This window comes from Leiobunum rupestre, chromosome 9 (genome assembly GCF_980474605.1).
Source record: "Leiobunum rupestre chromosome 9, qqLeiRupe1.1.hap1, whole genome shotgun sequence".
In the NCBI taxonomy this organism is placed as follows: domain Eukaryota; kingdom Metazoa; phylum Arthropoda; class Arachnida; order Opiliones; family Sclerosomatidae; genus Leiobunum; species Leiobunum rupestre.
Window position 1 is genome coordinate 49,211,565 of NC_143392.1, and position 23,891 is coordinate 49,235,455.

The window sequence follows — 23,891 nt, forward strand, 5'->3', positions numbered from 1 at the left end:
GCAGTAAATCATAATAATTAAAATGCATCAGTTAGGTTTCAAAATGAGATTTACGTTAAATTCCATGAAAGAAAACTGTTCTGATAGACGTTGTTTCACGCCAAAAAGTAGGCACCGCGATCACTGTTCACTATTGTGAAAGTAGTCGGCAACTGTAATAGTGCCTGAAACATTTCGAAACCTACCGCCATCCTACATTAGTAGTGTAGTTTTTACAGTTGTTGAGTGATTATTTGTTTTCTATCTTAGATAGCCTACATGACGCGATAATATTATCTCTTCCCCTGCTTTAAATCTTTATTTGTTTTACCTTGGTTTATTTGATAAAATTTAAGAAATAAGCGCAAAATGAAAACATATATTTTATCATGATAACCGAGATAATAAGGTATGGTATTTTAGCTCTAGCTAGATACAAATTAAATATTCTGCATACAAAGAAACTACTATGATACAATGTTGCCAGAATTGGATTGTTTGAAATAGGGGCGTCCACGGTTCGGAGTGAAACAAAGTCTAAAGTAACTTCGTTTTCCGAGAATTCCAGTAGTTCTTGAAGATTTTTAATGAAGTTGTTTAATGCGTGTGTAGTAATTTCCAATCCTAATTAAAAAACCATAATAATGCAATTACTTTGACAGCTTCGGGTAAGGTCCTTCGGAAAGATCTATCTTTGCAAACGCCGTTTTCCTTGACACATAGGGAACTGGGTAGTATGTAATCATTCGTCCACAAATCGTATGGAATTGCAGCCACGCTCTCTACAGCCAAACTGAAGTCCTCTTCAAAAGTAAGGGTGACACTGGCGAAATTGGACTCTATCTCGAACACTCCGACTTTGCCTTCCCGGTCAGTAACCACTTGACGGCAGATAAATGAATAGTTGCAATCATAAACGACGGCTTTGCCTTTGTCCATGCGATCTGTCGTGGAGAAGTCCACCATGACGTTGGAAGATCGACCACCTTCCGGTGTATGATAAAAGAGGATCAAGACGTATTTCCCAGGTTTTGGAACTCTGATGTCCAGATGAAGCGATTGCTGGTCGATGTTCAGCCAAGCCATTGGTCCAACAGCAAGGTCCTGTAATTAATAAATTATATTGATTTTTTCATTATTTGTTACTAAATTGTATTGGATTATTTTCCTATTAAATAATTACATTATTTATAAGAATAATTAATAAGATTTTTTTATTTAAATTCAATCTTAGTTTTAGACAAATATATTTTAAAATTACTAATTGTTACAGGGAATACTATGATTAATTAATAAAAAGGAAATGACAAAAATGGCCACACAAAAAATGAAAATAATGACATAAAGCCAATGATAATACTGCCCAACACAAGAAATAATAATTCTGCCCGCCAAGTAAGTAAGAATACTACCGACAAAGAAAATAAAAGAAGAATCAGAAGAATTCGCAGAGGACGCTTCATTTCAGGGAGACCTTAATTCGAATGAGATAAAGGCTTCGAACGTTATGGCCAGGGCCGTCAACAGGGGGGAGGCCGGTAGGGCCCGGCCCTGCCTAGAATTGGTTTGGCCTTACCTAGAAATTCGCGATAAAAAAATTAGAGCCTTTGGCCCTACCTAAAATTTTCGTTTCCTAGTAGGCTGCATGTAGGTATTATAAGTTGATAACGAATCTTATCCGGGTAAGTTGTACTGAGAGCTAGTCTCACTATAGTGTAGTAGACTACAATACAAGAAACGTTAGCTTATATTTGGTCCATCGCCTGTCGCCCTTTTCTCTCTTTGACTTACTCGCTCGTAGACATACGTTCTAAAACGCCTCACTTGGCGGCTCCTGGAGAAAATTTCGAATTTTGATGACGCATTCAGTGTTCAGCGATTTGGTATTTGGTAAAAGATACTAGATATTTGTACCTAAGGTTAAAGTATCTAGCGTATCTGTTGATTGTTAGTGAAAAGATACTTTTATCTAGTTCAGCTATAATTATCTAAACGTGCTATACTGTTTATCTTCACATACGTATTCGAGAGTTATATTCGCGTATCAGATATTTCCTCGAACACCTATTACCTTAAAATATAGTACCCAGTAAAAAATGATTTTATCTAAAGGTAAAAATATCTGTATCTAGATAGTACATGTAGGTACAGTTTAGATATACAAAACGATTCCTATGTACTGTGAGTAGCCAGGGCCGGATTGGCTAGTAGTTAATTCCAAGGTTTTCCTATTTGGCCCCCAATTTGAGTTGGCCCCGATCTGACCGGGCCTGTGAGTAGCGACACGAAATTTAACAGAACATTTCAAAGAAGAGCAGGCATAGACCAAATATCAACAAAGCTAACTCAAGACGTTAAATCGACCGATAGGTAGATTCAGAAAGCCAGTGAGTGAGAATTTGCGTGAAGTGAAGTCCAACTTCCCCCTCAGGCCCAGAATTAGAGAGTGCGGGGCCCTAAGTAGTGAGAAGGGGCCCCTTCTCTCAACGCAATGGAAGAAAAAAAGAGGAGGCGCACCAATAAGTGCCGCTATGTACGGGGGGAACCAAAAAACCCCGCTAAGGGCGGGATACCAATAAGTGTCGCTAACTGCGGGATCCCAAAACATGTCGCTAAGTGCGGGCAAGTGTCGTAGACCAGGGGGATTCCGGGTCCAGACTTCGGCCACCCCTCTTGACGGATTTTTGCTGGCCCTCAATAAGTGCCGCTGAGGGCGGTCGCCTTTGTCGTCATGCCCTAGCGCCGACCTTACTTCGCCTACGTCATCTTCCTTTATCATAGGATAGTAGCAGAAAGATGGAGAAACACTGAACTCAGCGGTAGTCACCATACTTTCCGTATAAATAGTACCGACAGATTTATGCGAAATACTAATTAATTTACATTCATGACGGCAAACGACGATGTCTGACTCTTGCGCTACAAACGTTAATAATGCTCAGTGTTTCTCTCAGAAACGTTTCCTCGGGGGAAGGTAACTAGGCTCAGGGTGGTTTTTACCTGACAAACGTGTGTGTGATGTCCATTGGCAAGCTCTTAACGCCCGGGAGGTAGAAATTCCCCCCGAAGAGATGCCTGATAGAAACCCAGATAATGCTTATTCAAACTAAAAACATAATTACGTTCGTTTTCACTCTTTGTACCTGGTATATCTTTTTATCGATTTGTTAAAATATAACTACCAAAACAAGAAAGATACAGATAATGAACGTCGCAGATATAGCCCCTCAAAAAAAGATAGATACCTAAGGGCAATAATTTAGATACATAAGATACATTCTTTGCAAACAGATACGGAAAAAAAGTTGTGTAAGAGATTTTTATATATCTATGTTCGCCTGAAAAAATTAGTATCTTTTACCCACAATAGTATCTTTTACCTAAAAACATAGCTAGATATCGTGTATCTAGATATCGCTGAACACGGACGTATATAACCCCCATTCATTCTTCCAGAGTTGCCATTTGAACGATATTTAGGCGGTCGGTACGATATACGATCGAAAGTACGATCCGAGAATCAGGCCCGTATATCCGCCTAGGCATATTTAGTAATATATCAGCAGAGCTCTGACTTCTACCGGAGAATAAGAGAAATTCAGGCATATCCTAGTTCCAGGGATCGGAGTAAGTGCAGCTCGTGAAAGGTAGCCCGGTAGTCGTTGGTTTATAATTAAACTAATAAAACGATTGATCTATCTATCTTGAAAACTGATTGTATAATTATTGCACATATATAGAAAAATTAAAATATGGTAATTTAAAGTGTCATTGCTAATTTGCGTTTTTTATAGCGGAAATACACGACGTATGAATTCAGTTATTGTGAATACGAATAAAAGTCGTCTTTACTCTGTGTAGCCGCGGAGCGAGCTCGTTTACTAGAGACCTCAAAATGTGCCCTACCATGGCCCTACCTAATTTTTTGGGCTGGTGACGGCCCTGGTTATGGCGGAAATTCAGAACATGACCGTTTCGGTAGAACTAGTTTTGGAAATTAAAAAATAATGTGGGAAATATGAAAGTGCAAAAAAAAATGACCGAGCCCAAAATAGTGGCAAATTTGAATAAAAAATTGGACAAAATTCGAGATTTGAGGTTTTTGACGATAAAAATTTAAAAAGAACGCCACCAAACTAGGCAAATATCAAAGTCAGTAAAGCATACTATTGCAGACTCGCAACAAATTTAAAGGATAGCAATTTAACGGAAGGAAGTGAAACTCTTCAAACACACTCGCGATTTTAAAATAAGAGAGAAAACATTTACCTGGAAATTGTAGAATTATAATTATCCTTAAATACTTTCAATTAATATAACCAAAACCTTATTGCAACTATTCAATTAAGAAAAAAACATAAGGTATTTCTTAGAGCTACTATTCATCTCATTTAATAAATATATATCGAAAGTAAAATTATGCAGATGTAAAGGTTAATAGTTATTTTGCGACTTTCGGAAACCGGCATGATTTTAATGAACATTAGACCGCGTAAAACACGCCGCAAAATTTCGATTGAGTTGTCTATACCGTTTCGACTTTCGACCGCTTATCTTTCATTTTTGTGGCTAAGAGAAACGCATCCCTCGTCAAAGACATACACTTTTGATAAAAAATTGATTACACCAGGTGTTCTCTTAATGAAATAAAACTTTTCAAATTCCAAATTTTAAAATGAATAAAACCCAGGACAATTTAAAGAATGATAAAACAAGCCATTATGAAAAGGGGCAAAAAAAAGCTAAATTCTACATAATTTCTTAAAAATTACAAAACTTACGAATTACTCGTACTAATAGGTCTTTGAGTATAAAATAAAAACGCGAAATTCGAATCAACTAGATCTTCCGAGTCCAAAACGAATTCAAAAGTAAATAAAATAGTCATAAATTGGCAAAGGTTTTTGTGGCTAATCTGTACCGTGCAAGGAATGTGGTATGCGATTAACAAACCAAAAACGAAACCTAAGCTTAATCATTAAAAGTTTCAAAACCAGTTGCGTAGCAACTGAAAGCAGAATACCGAGAGAGTGTGGGATAATAATTTATTCCAAAAGTTAAGTTAATAAGAACTACTTATAAAGTTTGATACTGGATTTTAAACAAAACTGATTTTTGAACCATACAGTATCGTTCTCTTAAAATTGATAATTTTCTAATTTCGCATCACCACGGTCAATGAACTTTGTGTAAATGAACAAGGGGAGTATTTTTTAAAGAATAACACTGAAGCCTGATCACACTAAGGTGTTTCACAAACAACGGTGTCACCCGTTGCACTAGCTCATAGTGTAACTCTCGGTCCATATATTTAGACCAGAAAGATAAAAAAGAAGAAATACAGTTTTATAATGCGAGTGTTATCCCCTTTGAATTTGATACCCGGTTTGATCCGCACCCCTCTCAACCCCATTGTGAGGCAACTGGTTTAATAGCGCAAAATGTGACGGGGTTGTGACGTTTATCGCCAGCAGTATACATTTTCCCATTGGATTCGCGGTGGACGCCGAACACGAGCGTGAACGTAACTGAACTGTTTGAAACTCACTTCCAATCTTTCATAGTCGGAGTACAGTTGCGTGTTGATTCTCTTGTCACCGTCAGGAGCGTAGCCAGCTTCCCCTCTCGTAATGGAGGTGTCTTCTGGGAGTGACGGGTAGGAAAAGTGTTGGCAGAGTCCCTGGGCCACAGATCCACACGGCGAGGCCACGTCTTCTTGCAATAAGGTTGCCTCGTAGTACGATTGCGGCAGCAAGACAATATAGTCCTGTTTAGTGAAGAAAATTAATGACTCTTTACACACAAAATCTTGGCAACCAATAGTCCCCAAAGATTTATTAAAAATAACGGGTTCAAATCTGAATATTAAATGATACTCATGGAACAAATATTTATAATTTACACACATATGAAGATTGAAATTTAAATATTATAAGATACAAAGTAATATTATTCGCAACCAGTACGATCAGTTGTCGTCAAAGTATACCAATAGAGTTATTTACCATCAAGACTACCGTTAGCGTCAACCGGACCTATATATTTTGCATAATTTACTATGCACTGAACGACATCCGTGCGTTCAGTTATTTTCCTACTTAACGTTCTACGCCTCTTCGTCAGCGAATTTTTTTATTTGTTAAAGTTCATACTTTATTGTTAGTCATTAGAATATAAAATTAAAATATGATAAAATATGACCAAGATTTGATTGGTCATAGTCGGATCAAAATTTGATAAACCATATTAAGGGTTACAATTCCAGGTAATTCTAACTTACCACAAACAGCGGTCGGTCGATTTTCAGAGAAACGCTCCATCTACCAGGATTTATAACGAATGGCGAAGCGATAACTCCAGTTTTTCCTGACACACGAACGAACTTAGGTTCTCTTGTTGGCTCGAACACTATGTCGCTACTTTGCTGAGTTTCTGTTCGGGAGGAAAATATGTTACGGTATCCATTTAGGAAAATCGAACTTGTAATCCATTTGAATTACCCGAGAACGTGTCTGGCGTGAATGTAATTACTCCATAGACGTTCTCTCCTCCAAAATTCAAATACTTCAAAAGAACGTGGTATAAACTGGGTTTGTCGATGTAAATATCCATCAAAACCTCTCTCTGAAAAGAAGAGACTGTTTGAATGGAGTCTGACCATAGGAAAGTTTAAACAAGTAATTAAATGGTGGGGTTGCCTGCCACTCTCACTAACGGTTGTTAATTTTTTTACTTCTGTCGTAGTTGAAAGAGAAAATATTGAATCTTGTGTATGCAAATCTGATTTAAGGCTGCTTTGGACTTGAGAAAACACGCCATGACGCGATGGCGAGCGTTGACGGATATTTTTTGCGTCAAAGTTCACCGTTGTGTTCAGAATAAGCTCTGACCTATGCCTCTACCTCAAAATTAGCCGTCCCCATTCAACCGGTTTCACGGGAATAATAATCTAGGTTATTTCTATTTTGCGTTTACTGCTAAGTAGTTCTGCGTGTACATTCAAATAAAGTGGCGGTCAGCGACGTTCTAGGCAGACGGGGAACGCTTGATTTCAGGGGGCACCAAAACTATTTGAAGTCATCTTTATATATAAACTAAAGGTAGAAAAGTTATTCATAGTAGCTTTTCCCCCAAAAGTGGCGACATACAAGAATCTAGCCCGGCCGCCACATACCCTTGGGAAGCCCGGCTGGGAAAAATACCTAGTTTTATAATCGCAATTGCTTCTACAATTAACGGCAAGATTCCTTTGTTTTTGTCAGATTTTAATTGCATGTCAAGTTGATTTCTAGCGTTGCCTATAGTCCATGTTACCATGGAACAGCTGCACAATACTGACACCGAAAAAATTATTTTGAAACTTTAAGGGTGAAATTTTCTTAAATATAAAAGCGTTTTTATAATAATTGCAGACTAAAAACACACATAAGACGCCATTCCTGTATCTGCTATTAATACTTTTTAACTTTAAATGCACACTGTTCCTTTAGTGTTAGCTTAACTTAACTATAGAAGTGACGAAGTCTACCTGAATGTCCGAAAAGATGGCGTATCCTCTCCAGGAGAAGTTGGGGAAAATATTTTCATCGAATCCGAATCTGACGAGAGTTCCGCTCGGGGTTCGTCCGTCTTCGACTTCGTATTGCAGTTGATGAAGAGTCGGATAGTAGTGTGTTTGCAGGGGCTTGTTGCATCGGAGACCGGTCACTCGCGGACGACACGGACACTGCCCGGTTACTTTGTCGCAGTAGCTGTTCACTGAGCCTCCAATGTCGCAACGACAATCTATTAACGGATAAAAAGTTAACCTTCAGAAAAACATTGTCAAAAAATTATTACTTATTTCGATATATTTTGTGAGATTATTTATTTCTCAAACGGATCTTTAAGAACCATGAAATTAAAGAATTATTGAGGATTTCAATTTCAAATAACTATTGTAGCGCTTTAACGTCAATTTATTTTCTTCCGTATAGTTCCTTCCGTTGGTGGAACACAACTCCGGGTGGAAAAAAATCAAACACGAGTAAGCGGATATTAAATACTTTTTTATGGTTGGCACTAAATTTCAACAATTCGATTTTTAGACGACAATGACGATAACTCTACTTCACTCTTGGTTTTGTCGAGTAGTAGAAAGTTTAGCTTCAATAGCAAGAGCCTATTTTAAGATGTAGAATAATTTTCACCACCGGAAGTAGGTTTTGAATAAGCAAAAACTATCCATCTTACAAGAAGTTAATGAACCCTTAATAAGAAACAATATATCAAAGAATTAATCGTAAATTCCACGGCCATCTTAGCGTATGGGCAATTCTTCATGCGTCTAGAGTACTTGTACTGTTGATAAGAAAAATTGGGAAGAGGCGCGATATTTAAATTTGGAGCAATACTTTACTAGTTTTAAGCATTGTGCATACCAAGGAGTACCGACATGAAGAATCAAGAAAAAAAAGATTTACATTTGTGGGTTAAATTTTTCGCCGTTGAGAGAGAACACTTCTTTTAAATTCATTCATTACTCATATTTATTTAAATTAGATAAAAAAACATACGTTGTCAGAAGTATGTAATAAATCTCCTACAAAATACGATTCATCTAGGCGAGAGAAAGGAAATATAGGTGCAAATTTCCCGTCAAATTTCCTTATCAAAGATGGAAATTTTCAGCATACATTATCTCCCAACTAATGCATTATTACGGAACTTTGAAAATTTTCCTTCTTTATAACTTAAGGTATTTTGCGTAGCAATATATTTTTCTTCTAATAAAAGTAGTTTCAAAAATGGAGAGATTATAAGAAGGTGCATGTTAAATTAAAGATCATTTACAGAGTTGATACAACCTTTTTTATAAATAATGTACTATATACATTATGGAGAATCTACCCATCAGAGAGTTCTATAGAGAAATGAATATTATAGCGTTTTTTCACCCACCTTCACATCCGAACAAATTGTCTTCGTCCAATTCGAAGAAGCCGTCTCGGCAATGGTCGCATTGCCTGGAAGCGACGTTGGGTTTGCAAATACATTGTCCGCTGTTTCCTTCGCATACGCCAACACTTCCCATCGTCCCAGGTTTGTAACATTCGCATTCTGCAACAGCGGATCAATTTATTCCACGCACGCTCTCGATTTAAAATATTAATAATTACCTTCACAGCCCAAAGCGTTGTTTGCCTTCAAATTCCAATAGAGTGGTTTGCACTGGTTGCATATTCTGCCGAACACTCTTTCTTTGCATTCGCAAAGTTCTCCACTTGTTAGACTACCGCAACCGGCAAACGTTGGCAACACACCAGCAGGATTGCAATTACAGTCTGTAATATTCATAGCAAAATTTCTTTCAATTTAACAAATTTATCTTTCAACTAGGTTGTTAATATATTTCTTACCTTCGCAAAGGGGATAGTTGTAAAATCCTTCTTTACAGCGGTCACATTTTTCGCCGTCGAAATTCGGTTTACACGAACACCGGCCATCACCCTCGCATGAAATTCCGATGGCACCAGACGGGTCGCAATTACAATCTACAAGACAGATATTTTAAATTTTATAAAACGGTCAAATGTTTGCCAAAAGAGAGATGTAGTTCAAGATTTAGTGATAAAAGATATTAATTAAATTAATTTGTACAATCAAACATTTTTATTTATGTTTCAGACACAATCAGCCGCCATTGTATATTTTGTGGACTGAATAAAATATTCAAGAAAGTAAAAATTATACCAAGAATATATTTAATTAAACTGGCCAGAGAGGGGGAAAGAAAAAATGATCGGCCTGCGCCTCAATCGCGATAGAAGACTTACACTTTGGAAAATTAATGAGATACCAAGATAATTTCTTTTATAAAGGTGAAAGACCTTACTTATCGATCACGAGGGGATTGGGAACAAAATGTTAAAAATCATTTGAATTTAATAAAATACATTATTGCTAAAGTAATAAGAAGAAAATTAATGATAATAATAGAATAATTACTAAATTGAAAATAATAAAAAATTTATAATAAATGTATAAATTAAATTGATAATAAAACTAAAATATCAATTATAAAATTGATAATAAAAATAAAATGTAAGTTATAAAATTGATAATAATAAAATTGATAATATAAATAAAATATTAATTATAAAATTTATAATAATAAAATTGATATAATAAAATTTATAAGAATAAATTGATAAGAATAAAAATAATAATAATAAAATTGATAAAATAAATTGATAATAATAAAATTGAAAATAATAAAATCGATAATAATAAAATTGATAATGATAAAATTGATAACAATAAAATTGATAACAATAAAATTGATAACAATACAATTGATAATAATAAAATATTATTAATTATAATAAAATTAATAATTAAATTATTAAGGGTAGCAAAACACTTACTGTGGCAGTCGGGATAGTTGTAGTATCCTGGTGAGCACTGAACGCATTTCTGTCCCGAAAAGTTCATAAGACATCTGCATCTTCCATTGTTGTCGCAAATGGAACTAACAGATCCTTTCAAATTGCAGCCACAATCTACGAAACGAAATTTATGCTTAGATCGTAGTTTTCTTGAATTTGAGAGATTTAGTAAACATCCTGACTTCTCTAAACTAAATCAATACTTCATTACGTCTTTTTATTTATTATTTTAACGGTTCTATATAAAAATTTTCAGATATCATTTTAACCGTATCAACAATTTAAGCTCTTTAGTAGTATAGCAGGAATAGCAAATAAGTAAAAAAATACGCAGGCCTTCATTTTTAGTGCAGTGAAAGATTTGAAGCAAGGTAAATAGTCAAATTTGGAAGGTATGAAATTCAATGAAATCAAATTCACGCTCAATATATTTCAACTAACAAATAGCGGTTACATAAACTACCCCAATTTCCATTCTTGTTTTCTGATCTTACCACAGATTAATTGAAATAGCGTTATAACAATGTTGATTTATACCTGTGCAATGGGGGTATCCAAAGTATCCTGGTGCACATAGATCGCATCGTCGTCCTCCATATTCTTTCTTGCACAGACATGTCCCAGTGGTGTTGTCGCAGATATCGTCAATACATCCAGTTTTATCACACGAACAGTCTATCGCGATGTAGATAAAATTAAATTCTAAGCGTTTAGAAATTGACGAGATTTATTGGTTTGAATAATATTAAATATTTAACTTACATTGGCAGTCTGGATAGTTGAAGAATCCAACATCGCAGCGGTCGCATTGACGGCCACCAAAGCTACTTTTACAGGAACACTGGCCAGATTCGATATCACATTTTTCACTAAGAGATCCCACGTCGTTACAGGCGCAAGCTAACAGTAATAGAAGAAAATGTAAAATAAGTTCAAAATATTTATAAAAATAATTAAATATAATAACTATTTAAAGATTATTTATTAATTAATTAAACTATCAAATAATAATTTGAAAAATAAATTAATTTAACGGTTAATTAATAAATTAAATTAAATAATAATTTAATTTAACCATTTATCAAATAAAGGAATAATAAATAACTTAAGCAACTAATGATAACTTGGAATAATAATTTATAAACCATGCAATGATAAATTTAATTTTTACCTAAACAAGCTGGAAATCCGTAGTATCCTTCTGCACACTGATCACAATTCTTTCCCCTGTAGTTTGGCTTGCAAGGGCATTGACCACCTCCAACTTCACAAACTGGACCATAGGTTCCATTCATATGGCCTATTGAAAGTTAAAACATTGTAATGGTTCCAAAATAAGAATAGTTTTATTTAACAATATGTAAAACTATTAGTATCATATTTGTGTGTCACGAATGTTTTTTATGCAAAATTTTTCAAAGAATTAGTACCATATCTTTCAGAACCGATAATTTAGAGAAAGCCAAGTTGATTTTCGTGCTGCATATTAAAACTAAAATCTTATGGTAATCGTTGAAGATTATAATACCAATCCTTAAATTTAACCACTTTATATCATAAATTAAAATTTTCATAGGATAAATTCATTGGTATTTAATGTCACTGTCTATTTAAAAAAATACTTAATATTTTTAATTTTTGACTACAAAAATTTATATTTTCTAATGTTTTCGAGGAATGAAATTAGTATGCGTAATAAATGAATACTTATTTACAGTCGCAAGGTTTGCATTCCGGGAAGTCGTAGTATCCGAAATTGCACTTGTCGCAATGGGGTGGTAAGAACTGCTTTTGGCACTCGCACTGTCCAGTTCCGTCCGCGCAATTTCCAGTTGAAAACGACAAGTCGCAATTGCAAGCTAAATCAAAAAAATCAATAAGCATTACAACCAATCAAATAGCCTCTAATTCCGTTTTTCGATAACATACGTTGGCAGACGTCACGATCGGTTAAAGCTTTTCCGAATGGTCGGTAAAATCCCGGTTTGCAGCGGTCGCAGTTGATGCCCTCCGTGTTGTCCTGGCAGTTCTGGCATACACCACCTCCACTGTAAATGCCACGCATGTCTAAACTCTGTCGGTTCAGGTCCACTTGTTCGTCGTAGATGCATTCTGACGAGTGTCCGAAACAATTGCAAGCTGCGAGTTGAAAACAATATGTAGATGGTAGAAAGTTATCTTACGAAGTTAAAACAGAACTGAATCTAATTGTTTACAAAAAATATCCGTTATATTTTAATTCGCTCGCGCAAAACACGTCTTTAATACACGAACGAGGTGTAATTCGTTGTCCTAAGGGGTCATGTAGAGGAAACAAATTCATAAAATGCAGAAATAACATTGATAACTTTCGAACTTCCAAATAATTTCATAAATACTTTAAAATATTTCGTTTTATTTCAACGTTATGTAATACCGTCATATAGAAATTCATAAAATTTGAAGTTTAGCTCTGCTCTGTCGTTCCTTAAATGCGTAAGAACCACAAATTTCCTTAAACATAATATACGGCAAAAGGGTATTCAACACGAAAAGGCTGTTGCAGTATATTCTATCAAATGAGAGGTTGTGATTAAACATTAAAAAATAATAAAATTAGAAGTGTTTTACGCAAAAAAACTGGGCGCGTTATTTTTTACGCATTTTTAGCGAAGTGACATCATTGGTCGAAGTCGTATGGAATGATAATTGTCATTAAAGTAAAATTACACTCAATAATAAAGTCTAACTTAACTTTCGTATTCAATTTTCGAATTAGCGTAAGACCATCTTAAAAGAGCGCCCAACGTCGTTTAAAGTCAAATGATTTTCGATAGAGTCGCGAAAGCTAAAAGAATCAAAACCGAGGAACCAAAAATGTCATCTTTTTTAAACTTTCTAAGCCTTGCCGCGTGTATCGAGATTAAGGTAAATTAAGTTTCCTCGCTTTCAGTGAAAATTGGAAATACGGCTTTAGAAATCCCACTGAACGACTGGACGGAAATGCTACGACGATGACTGGAAGAGGAGGAGCTACGCGATCCTCAGTCTCAATTTTCCAGTTAAAGTGTGTCCTTCTAAATGGAAACAGAAACTGCACTTACACTCGCAGACGTTAGGGCTGTCAACGCTGGCTCCTTTCCATTTCTTTTGCACGAAGCCCGGACAGCAGCGTTCACACTGGGGGCCGCAGGTGTTGTGCTGACATCGGCAAAGCAGTTTGAACGGATTGTTCGTGTCCGTTATGTCGCAGGTTTCGGCGTGCCCGTTGCAAACGCACCTTCCTCCAATATTGATGTCTTTTATACTGTAAAAGTACTGAAAAAATAAAACCGGGATTTAGTTTAATATTCAATATCAGCTATTGGGACGAGCTAATATGTATCGTTAATAATAAATGTTCATTCAGAAGACAGCACCCTGCTCACCTCATGATTTAAGGAAGAAAAACCATGTTTATTTATCTTAAGTAGCCGGAGAATTTCGGCCGTAAATCAGAAGCGCGGAGATAATATTATCGGTTAAAGTGCATTTAATTTTTCTATCGTATAAATTGATCCGATCCTAAATTAATCCGCGTATTCAATCATGAATATCGCTCGACTAAGCGCGGCTGTCGTAGAAGCAGGGCAAAGTTTATTGAAAGGGTCATTAACGACTTGACGATTGTGACAATGCCGTGGGGTGGAGTGAAATATCCTGCACATGCAACAGGTCGATCCGTGAATAGTATTGCCAGATTTATATTTATGACTGTTTAAGAATAAATTAATGATGTAATGAAGAATATATTTATTTATGCTCACGTGGCATGAAAGGCAGGCCACCACCCCCCTACGCATCGTCACCGGGCCGCCTAAATTAATGGCTTTAAAAGTCGCTGGATGACTTGGGCCTAAGGTGGTACCTTGGGTATTAGCCTAGCTGGTTATTATTATTATTAATATAAAATTGAGGATAATTGCTATAATGAAAGGTACCCTCATGATCGACGAAAAAATACTAATAAATTAAATATACACGGTATCTAATTGGTCATCTTCCGAAGCATAACCTTGTGACGTCTTTATTCCCCTCCCTCTCGATCTGAGTGTTATTAGGCCTGGCCACCTGTTTAAAGGCTTTAAAAGTCGCTAGATGACTTTGGCCTAAAGTGGTGCCTTGGGTATTAGCCTAGCTGATTATAATTTGGTCTCCCATAGCATAAATACATATATTCTTGTAATCAAATAAAATTGCAAGTCCTTTACTTACATGAAATAAAATATTTTATAAGTGCGTATCTACATCTAAAGATTTTTTTATCTCAAAAGGCGTGTCAAAGAATAACACTAAAAACCATATAACAAAAAAGATATTGTATTGCTGAAATTAGAGTCTTTTAAGAGAGATCTAGCTTAATTTATACCATCAGAACAAGCAACCAAAGTAGATTTGGAGTTAATTTTTGGTTAACAGGATAAGCTACCTCATTATTCAAATAGCTTGCGTAATTTATCTTCTAAAAATTAACTTAATTAAGACTTCAAAATAGATATATGTACAAATCATTTCCATTTTTCATTTAAAGTACTATAATTGTCAGGGATCGGCCTAGGCATTTTTCTCAAAAACTATACCTTCTAGAAATGTGAAATTTGCAGTATGTACTCACTCGGTGGAGATCGTGTTTATTTGTGAATTTCAGAAAAATCGTTAAATATTTAACGGTTTTAGAATTTGTAGTTTTTGAACGCTAGGTGGTAGACGAAAGGTTTCAATGAGTAAGTTGTAGAGCATACTCGAAAACCTCTAATGCAGTTGGTATGGTGAAAATCGTACATTTTGTTACTGAAATAATAGGTCATGCAAAATAACAAGGTGGTACTACCCAAATGTTTTTACGCCTCATGTTATTGTAATGATTGTCTGTGAAAAATGAACATGTTTTGAGTGCAATTTTATAAGGAATTACAGTTGGACCCCGCACACGTTTGTTTTCTATGGACAAAAAGTTGGTGTTATTTATTAAACAAGAAAAAGGAGGTTTTAGGGTCTAGAAAATGTCTAATTTATGCCAACTAAATTTCCGAAAGCTTTTTCTTGCACATCTAATTCGTTTAAAATGTGGATCCGTTTTAATATTTAAAGTGCCACCGCTTTGTTTGAAAAACATTATCTCTTCGTAGTACGGTTAAAAAAATGAATTGCTATACTCGTGAACAGCGGTCCAGGATGGTTGAGTTATACTAAGGTGATGGTCATTGAAACGCACGTTTAACAAGTCGGTGGTTTCAAATGTTATATCGTGACAGTCAACCAAATCACCACACTTATCTCCGAGCTGTTGCTGACTTCGAAGGAGACGGCAATATGAATCCCAGATACCGCGGACCTGGACGCCATAACACTAATATGGAAGACACAGACATCGCCTACTTTGTCGCTTACCCTCGAGCAAGTTGTAATGGCATGCTCCGATTTGGAATTGTCAAAATATTATGTAAGGAGTGTCCTTAACCACCATTAATTTCACCTATTTCGTGCCACGCTCCACCAAGCACTTAACGATGGTGATCAGCGCCTTAGGTTTAATTTCGGTAACTGCTTCAGTACCATGGCGGATGCCAAAGAAGATTTCCTCCGTTTGATCCTGGCGTTTGACGAGTGTTCATTTGGAAGGGGCTGCCCATTTAACCACCAGAATAACCATATGTGGAGCGATGTAAATCCGCACTGGGGATTTCCACATCACAATCAAGTACAATTCCGCTTGAACGTCTCGGCAGGTCTACTATAAGATCGCGTCATTGGGCCATTTTTTCTTCTGAATTTACTTAATGGGGTGAGCTACTTGGCGTTTCTACGAAATGAAGTAGCAGAAGCATTAGAAGATGTCCCTTTAGCCAACCTGCCACGCCTTTGGTTCATGCGTGACGGTGCAACTCCTCACCAACAACGACATGTTGGATTGAGAAGAATGGTCCAGTGCGATGGCCTCCTAGGTCCCCAAATTTGACACCGCTGGACTTTTACCTGTGGGGATTGGTCAAGGAGCAAGTATACAAGACGCCAGTCACTAGCGAAGACGACTTGCGCCAGAGAATCATTGCAGCGTTCCAACTCGTTACTCCAGATATGGTCCGTGGTTCGTTCCAGAATATGCTTCATCGCGTACGGATTTGTATAGCAGGGATGGTGGCATTATTGAACCGTATTTGTAACAAAATTTCTGTAATTCCTTATTATAATAATTGCACTTGTTCTAACACTTAATTTGTAAAAGTAAAACCATGATTTGGCTCAAAATATGTTCATTTTTCACAGACAATCATTACAATAACATGAGGCGTAAAAACATTTGGGTAGTACCAACTTGTTATATTTCATGAGCTATTATTTCAGTGACAAAATGTACGATTTTGACCATTCCAACTCCATTAAAGGTTTTCTATTATGCTCTACAACTTAATTATTGAAACTTTTCGTCTACCACCTAGCGTTCAAAAACTACAAATTCTAAAACCGTGAAACATTTCACGATTTTTCTGAAAATCACAAATAAGAACGATACTCACCGAGAGAGTACATACTGAAAATTTCATATTTCTAGAAGATATAGGTTTTGAGAAAAATGCCTGGGCCGATAAAATGCAGACACCCTGTTTAAAAAGACATCCACAACTAACATGCCATTAAGAATTAAGACCATTAGTTCCCCTTTTCTCCCCATGTAAAATTTTGCTAATATGAGAATAACCACCTATTTTAAATAAAATTAATGCTACATCATTAGGCCAAATACGTGCTCTTAGCTTCGCCTCCATATTGTGCGTTCGCAGAGATTAAGGCGACTAACGAGTGCTTGATAGTTTATTTTCAGTTTTGAATTTTTATCTTTATCATTTAACGACAATTATAATAATAATAAATTACTAATAATCAGCTTGTATACAGTTTTATCCTCATTTAATTAGTTCCTTAAAACTAACGTATTCCCCTTCCCTTCACTGTCAGTTCACACAAATTCAATGTTGGAAGAAAGCGGAATTATTAATAATAATCAGGTAGCCTAATACCCAAGGCACCCCTTAGGTCTAAGTCATCACTCGACTTTCAGGTGGCAGGGTTACATTGCCACTAAATGACTAAATAACGATTCATTCACTAATGAGGCAGTCATATTGATAACATTATTATTTAAAATTATATGTTTTCATGATCTGGCAACAAGCATATATTTTCAAAATCAAACATATAAATCTTTTTGGTTCCAGCATGTATTTATTTATGTTTTGGAAAAGTTACTATTTTGAAACTATATAGACAGGCATCAATTCTAGTGTTTCCCTGCAGGACCAGCCTCAAGGTTTAATTTACCCCAGCTTGAATCAGGTTGAAAATACTCAGTTTTAGAGCACCAATGAGAAGCTGGTATGATTTGATTTTCTTTTGCACAAAAGAGCTTACTGCTAAATAACATCGTCTTTTTCTCAGTATAAATAAATACATTCTTGGTAATATCTTTTGTACGTCGCTAGTAGTGAAAGATTAATTAAACACCAAAATTACAAATGACAAGTAGTCGACAAAATGTTGAGGTAAGCTTTATCTTGTACCAAATACAGAGAACTGAGTGAATATGAAAATAGCTCACCCGACGAGTGACAGTAGGATCCTGGCGAGCAACGGACATAAGATGTCCTAGAAGATTCTTGGTACGCAAAAGCCTCAGTCGAATAGTTGTAGCCTTCGTCCATTCTTGCAATTCCATTGAGTGCGAGAAGTTGTCAGCGCTGGGCCGACCGTTCAACAACGAAACCACAATCTGAAAAAAAACCACAGGCATTCACACAAAAATGTCACGAAACATTTCCATAAAAAAGATAGAAAACCCTTAAAAGGCCAAAGAATATGAATAAAAACGCAAAGGCCACGTTGGAATTCCTCTTATATCAAATAGACCATTCGGCCTTAAAACTTTCATACCGAAATGGAAATTGCCCAACAATAGTAAAATCATTAATAAACTAAAAAAAGATTAAATAAAAGGCAATTAACGAAAAAGAGACGTGGTCAGAAGTGGGATTTTAACCCAGCTCCCACCAAATAAACCTAATTCCTCTTAATTGGAAGGTTAGTGGCGCCTTAGATCACTCGGTCATACTGGCACGTGTTTCTTTTATGCGAAAAATACATGTCCACTTCGTAGAAACATTAATTCCAACAGCTGCCCGTCCTAGTAATTTGGGGTAGGAAAAAAGTGGAATGCTTTATGACCGCATGGCTGCCGCCCTCACCGCATAAAGATGTCAATAGTCACTTTTATAAATTTTTACCGTTTTTCACGTCTATGATGATTCATTTTAACTGATAATTTGTCTTTTAATTTGGCGAGTTTAACGTTATAGCTTAATTTAAAGATAAACTGGCTTTCCCTGAAGCCTTATTTCGGAAATATAAGTGTCAGTTATTTAGGATAATAATAATAATTATCAGCTAGGCTATGCTAATACCAAAAGCACCACCTAAGGCCCAAGTCATCTAGCGACTTTTAAGACTTTTAAACAGTTGGCTGGGTTACAATGCGTAGGAGGGTCGTGGCAAGCCCTTAATGCCAAGCAAGCCAACAGCTCCCTACACTTACTATTAACGTTAACTACATGCTCCATGACGATTTACATCTCAAAAATATTATATTTTAATAATAATAATCAGCTAGGCTAAATCCCAAGGCACCACCTTAGGCCTAAGTCATCATGCGACTTTTAAAGCCATTCAGGTGGCCGGGTTACAATGCGTAGGAGGGGGGTGGCTAGCCCTTCATGCCACGCAAGGCAACAGCTCCCTACACTAACTATTAACGTTTACCTCAATACGTTTTTATGGAAGGGGTACCCGAAGAGCTTGGGGGAAAAACCTTAAACCAGTGGGGAGAGAACTTGCAAACTTAACGCAGAAGGAGTTGATCCGAGTTTTCACCCAGTGCCACAAGCTGGGATGGAACCCGGCTCCTCTTGCTGCGAGGCAAAAGTGCTAACCACTACGCCACCCCACAAAGAAAGATCTCTACGCATGCACAAATATCCTCCAATCCGGTGGTCCCTTCCCCGATATCGTTCAGTTTTCAAGAAGTAGCAACCGTTAAAAATTCCACGCTATTTATTTCACCGTCTTTTAAAACTAGAAGAATACTACCGATTTATAAAATGCTACTTAACGTAAAAGATCCGTTGCTTTTATCGAAAAAAATTTGCGATTCATAGGAAACTCATAAATTTGCTAAGAAACAAAAAACAGTGAATATAATTACCTCGCCACCTTCCAGTGGAACCACTTTAGAAAACTTGGATTCGCAAATGACAGAGTCATCCTTCAAGATGGGCTGCAGAGTGTCTTTTCCGAAATGATGAACGCAATCGCCTGGGCTTTCGGCGAAGTACTGCCACGGTTCGTACGACTTGCCATCGTCTGTCGACCTCTCCAAAACCCAGAGACCTGGTCGGGGGGAGTTGGCCATTTTGATAAAGACATACGCCACGTGAAATTCCTGCGAATTGGGGGAAAAAATTATTTTGTTATTCAGTGTTTGAACCAAGAAACCATGTTTCAAATTCTTAAAGGAGATTACATAATAAAGAATCTACCAAGACTTACTGCCTCACCATATACGCTGGGTATTTAATTTTACAAAAATTGCAGGACTTCAATTCTTAAACCACCGAACGGAGTACAATATTTATTATTTGTTAACTTCCTAGTTCTACAAAACTGACACTTGTGAGTGTGATAAAACCGGGTAGTTAATCTTGAATTATTTAGGTTCGGAAAACACTTTTGCCCGAATGCATTTTTATTATATTAAAAATATAAAAATTAAAGATTTGCTAATATGGCTTTTATCAAATGTAACATAATTGCTCGTAAGTGTGCCAGAAATAATTTTTTCTCAATGAGACCTTGTTGCAAGGATATGACGGTTTCATCGTCATCAAAACTATTTCTGACTTGGAGGGAAGGAACTTAAAACCAGTTTTACCGTTTTTACGCGACGTTAGTCCGTATTTTCTTTGGTGGCTGTGAAACAAGGTCTCATGTAAATTTTTAATACATAAATGTTAAACAGAGGCACACTTATGAGTAATTATGTTACATATGCTTTTATTAAACGATATACCCAAGACGTTCAGGAGGACTAAGTCCCTTTAACCCCAAACGGCAGATTACAGTGCCCCAAAATCCAATAACAAACGGTACGGTAGAACTAAGGAAATCGTACCTTTTGCAAAGTACTAAGTGACATTAAGAACACTTAAAATAGTAACTTAAAAATTATTGCACCTCAATGGTTATTTCCTTTAAACGAGTACATGAACATCGAAAATGTTATTGTCGAAACACATACATTTTGTGTCGTGTACTAGGTGCAAAATCGCGAATCAGTGATAATACTTTATGTCTATAGAAGTCGAAAAGCGCCTTAGTTCGTCGCGTATCCGATTACACATTCGTGTAGAATTGTAGATAATACAATAATGGGCCGGTCCTCTAAATATGGTTTACTTTTAAACTATTTTGCCGGCCTTACCTTTTTGCGAACATAAAACTCTACTTGCCAGTTTTTAAGTAATAATACAATCACGCATCGTTAAAAACTACAACTGATACATACGGATTAATAACTGATAAGGCGAATTACTAAAAGAAGATACTTGTTAGGTAAGTTAGGACTCACGATATTCATAAACTAAAATATATTAGTCTAAGTTCTATAAAGTGGAAATGACAAAAACATTTCATTGCGGTTTTGTGAAAATAGTTAACCCCGTTCTTAAATGTAGTACATTACACCATGAATGTATTCATTTTAACCTTGAATATTGAACTACATTAGGTAGACTGGCCTCAGTCGCTAGGATGGGAGGGGCTTAATAATTTATTATGACGTTGGTCAGGCGCCACCGCCCAAAAAATTGTATTGAAGGGCAAAGTTTTGAAACTTGACTAGATTTCACTGCCAATTCTTAGCTCGAAATTTAGTTTTTAAAATTTTAATACTCATCTTTTTGATCGAACGAAAACCCGTAAGAATATAGATAATAAATTCCTTAAGTTATGATTATAAAGTAATTTGGTTAAGGTACAGGTATTTTTCTAAGAACCACGAGGCATTTTCTTCGCCGTTAAATCACGTAATCCCAGAAACGTTTTGCGGATCGAGTCAATGACAAATGCCTGTCTCCTGATTGGCTCAAGTGATTACATAAAACGCAGAAACGCACCGCCCATCTTAGCCCCAGATGGTGGAAAGGATAATGATATAGTTCGATATTCATGGTTGAAATGAATACATTATTGATTATACATCTCATCGAAATAAATATATTTCTGTGCACGGGATTTACTTTCACAGGTGTGCAGGGTTAGCAACAATCCAGCCTTTCGAAAAAATGGAAAAGTTTCTATGGTTTTTACCAGCTTAAACCACATTATAAGGGGACAAAATTTAGATGTCTTTAACATATGACACTAATTATAAAGGTTTAAGTGTCGTTTTGAATGACGTTTAAAGCCTTGGTGGATAATATCGGTGGATCTCAAAAGTACGCTTTAAATTATGTCGCCTTGTTAGATTATAAATGCAGATAAACAATCCTGCTAAACCTAATAATGTCAAGGTAGCATCGCATAATTTTGAGATCGGGCAGTTGCGAGTTAAAAAATTAAAATTTCCTGATTATTCTATAAGAATTCGATACACAAACGGTATTAACCCTTTATTTTCATTATGATTAAAACGATCTTGTTGACTCTTGCTAACCCTGCCTAGGGGCTGCTGAAAACAAGGGCTCATCCTCGTAATACAGACGGCGTTGCTTCCAGCACATATATTGTGACGCTAGAGGTAAAACTTTAAAGAGTGTGTTTACAATAAACTTAATATTATAAAAAAATTAAGAATTATATTAATATTCAATTAAGAATTTTGATCATATTAAATTATGAATTATATTAATATTACACTAAGAATTATATTAATATTAAATTAATAATTATATTAATATTAAATTAATAATTATATTAATATCAAATTAAGAATTATATTAATATCAAATTAAGAATTATATTACCATTAAATTAAAAATTAAATATTAAATACATATTTTAATACTAAATAAAAAATTATTTTAATATTAAATAAATCATAATTTAAAACTAAGTTAAAATTGTATTTTAATAATTATGTTAAAATTAAAAAAATAATTATATTAACTAAATAAAAGGGTATTTTAATATTTCTGTTAAAATTAAATAAATATTTTTTTAAAACTTAATTAATTTTTAATATTTCTGTTAAAATTAAATAAATATTAAATTTAAGTTAATGAAATGAAATGAAAAAGTGGTTTATGTGCATTAAAACAATACAGGGTTGTATCAGCAAGTTAACACACAGTTTGTACTTAGTACATGATATTAGAAAAAGTTTAACGATTTCCAAAAATACATAGTTTAAAAAATTATACATGTTACTTGTGGAAGAAAAAAAAGGAAAATTTCAAAACAATTTAAACAATTTTGAAAGTATTTTGAGTATATAAATGAGAGGTTTAATATTCTACTTGTTTTAAATGGGCAATTCTGCAATTATAAATATCAATTTTTCCACTACATTTATTTACAGTGTTTAGTACTCTATTAATTGGATTTAATTGGCTTTTTTCGGTTTTATACAAATTAAAATTTCTTGTTTTATAATTAGGCACACATAGATTGATATAGGGTAATAGATTTGAGCATAGTGTAATGTTATTTGTTAGTTTAAACATAAATATTAGCTCAGTTTGCTCACGAATGGTGGAAAGGGTATTTAACCCAATGTCTTTAAGTATATTTTTGTAATTATATCTGCAGTGTTTTCGAAGAAAGAAATAATATATTTGATTTACAAATTTACGTTGAATTTTTTCTATGTTTAGTAACAGATAATTGTAGGTGGGGTGGCGGAGTGTTTAGCACTTTCGCCTCGCCGCAAGAGGAGCCGGGTTCGATCCCAGCTTGTGGCACTGGGTGAAAACTCGGAACAACTCCTTCTGCGTTGAGTTTGCAAGTTCTCTCCCCACTGGTTTAAGGGGTTTTCCCCCGAGATCTTCGGTTTCCCCTTCCATAAAAACTTGTTGAGGTTAACGGTAATAGTTAGTGTAGGGAGCTGTTGGCTCGAACGCGTGGCGTGTAGGGCTTGTCACCACCCTCCCACGCATTGTAACCCGGCCACCTGAATTAATGGCTTCAAAAGTCGCTTGATGACTTAGGCCTAAGGTGGTGCCTTGGGTATTAGCCTAGCTGATTATTATTATTATTATTATTACTGCAACCTCCCCATGTTAATGACCCGTACATAGATTTGGAATGAATTAAGCTTATATATAATAAAATAAAATGTTTACTAGATTTAATGTTTTTGCTAAGTTTAAGAATTACTCCTAATAAACGTTTACAGGAGCTAATAATGTTCTGTATTTGTTC

At 35.5% G+C, this 23,891-nt stretch overlaps 1 protein-coding gene across 1 annotated transcript in view; it reads right to left on the minus strand.

Annotated features, from left to right (window-relative positions):
* LanA (laminin subunit alpha) overlaps window positions 1-23,891 on the minus strand; it is a 78,796-nt gene that overhangs the window by 43,414 nt on the left and 11,491 nt on the right. The window contains exons 2-18 of the mRNA XM_090159522.1: window positions 19,678-19,914; window positions 18,022-18,192; window positions 13,490-13,703; window positions 12,336-12,545; window positions 12,122-12,265; window positions 11,578-11,706; window positions 11,169-11,306; window positions 10,944-11,081; window positions 10,386-10,520; window positions 9,378-9,512; window positions 9,138-9,302; window positions 8,920-9,078; window positions 7,508-7,764; window positions 6,480-6,603; window positions 6,260-6,411; window positions 5,528-5,746; window positions 634-1,083 (exon numbers count right to left, since the gene is read on the minus strand). Of these exons, the coding sequence (XP_090015648.1) occupies window positions 634-1,083; window positions 5,528-5,746; window positions 6,260-6,411; window positions 6,480-6,603; window positions 7,508-7,764; window positions 8,920-9,078; window positions 9,138-9,302; window positions 9,378-9,512; window positions 10,386-10,520; window positions 10,944-11,081; window positions 11,169-11,306; window positions 11,578-11,706; window positions 12,122-12,265; window positions 12,336-12,545; window positions 13,490-13,703; window positions 18,022-18,192; window positions 19,678-19,914 (3,177 nt within the window). The remainder of the gene's footprint in view (window positions 1-633; window positions 1,084-5,527; window positions 5,747-6,259; window positions 6,412-6,479; window positions 6,604-7,507; window positions 7,765-8,919; window positions 9,079-9,137; window positions 9,303-9,377; window positions 9,513-10,385; window positions 10,521-10,943; window positions 11,082-11,168; window positions 11,307-11,577; window positions 11,707-12,121; window positions 12,266-12,335; window positions 12,546-13,489; window positions 13,704-18,021; window positions 18,193-19,677; window positions 19,915-23,891) is intronic.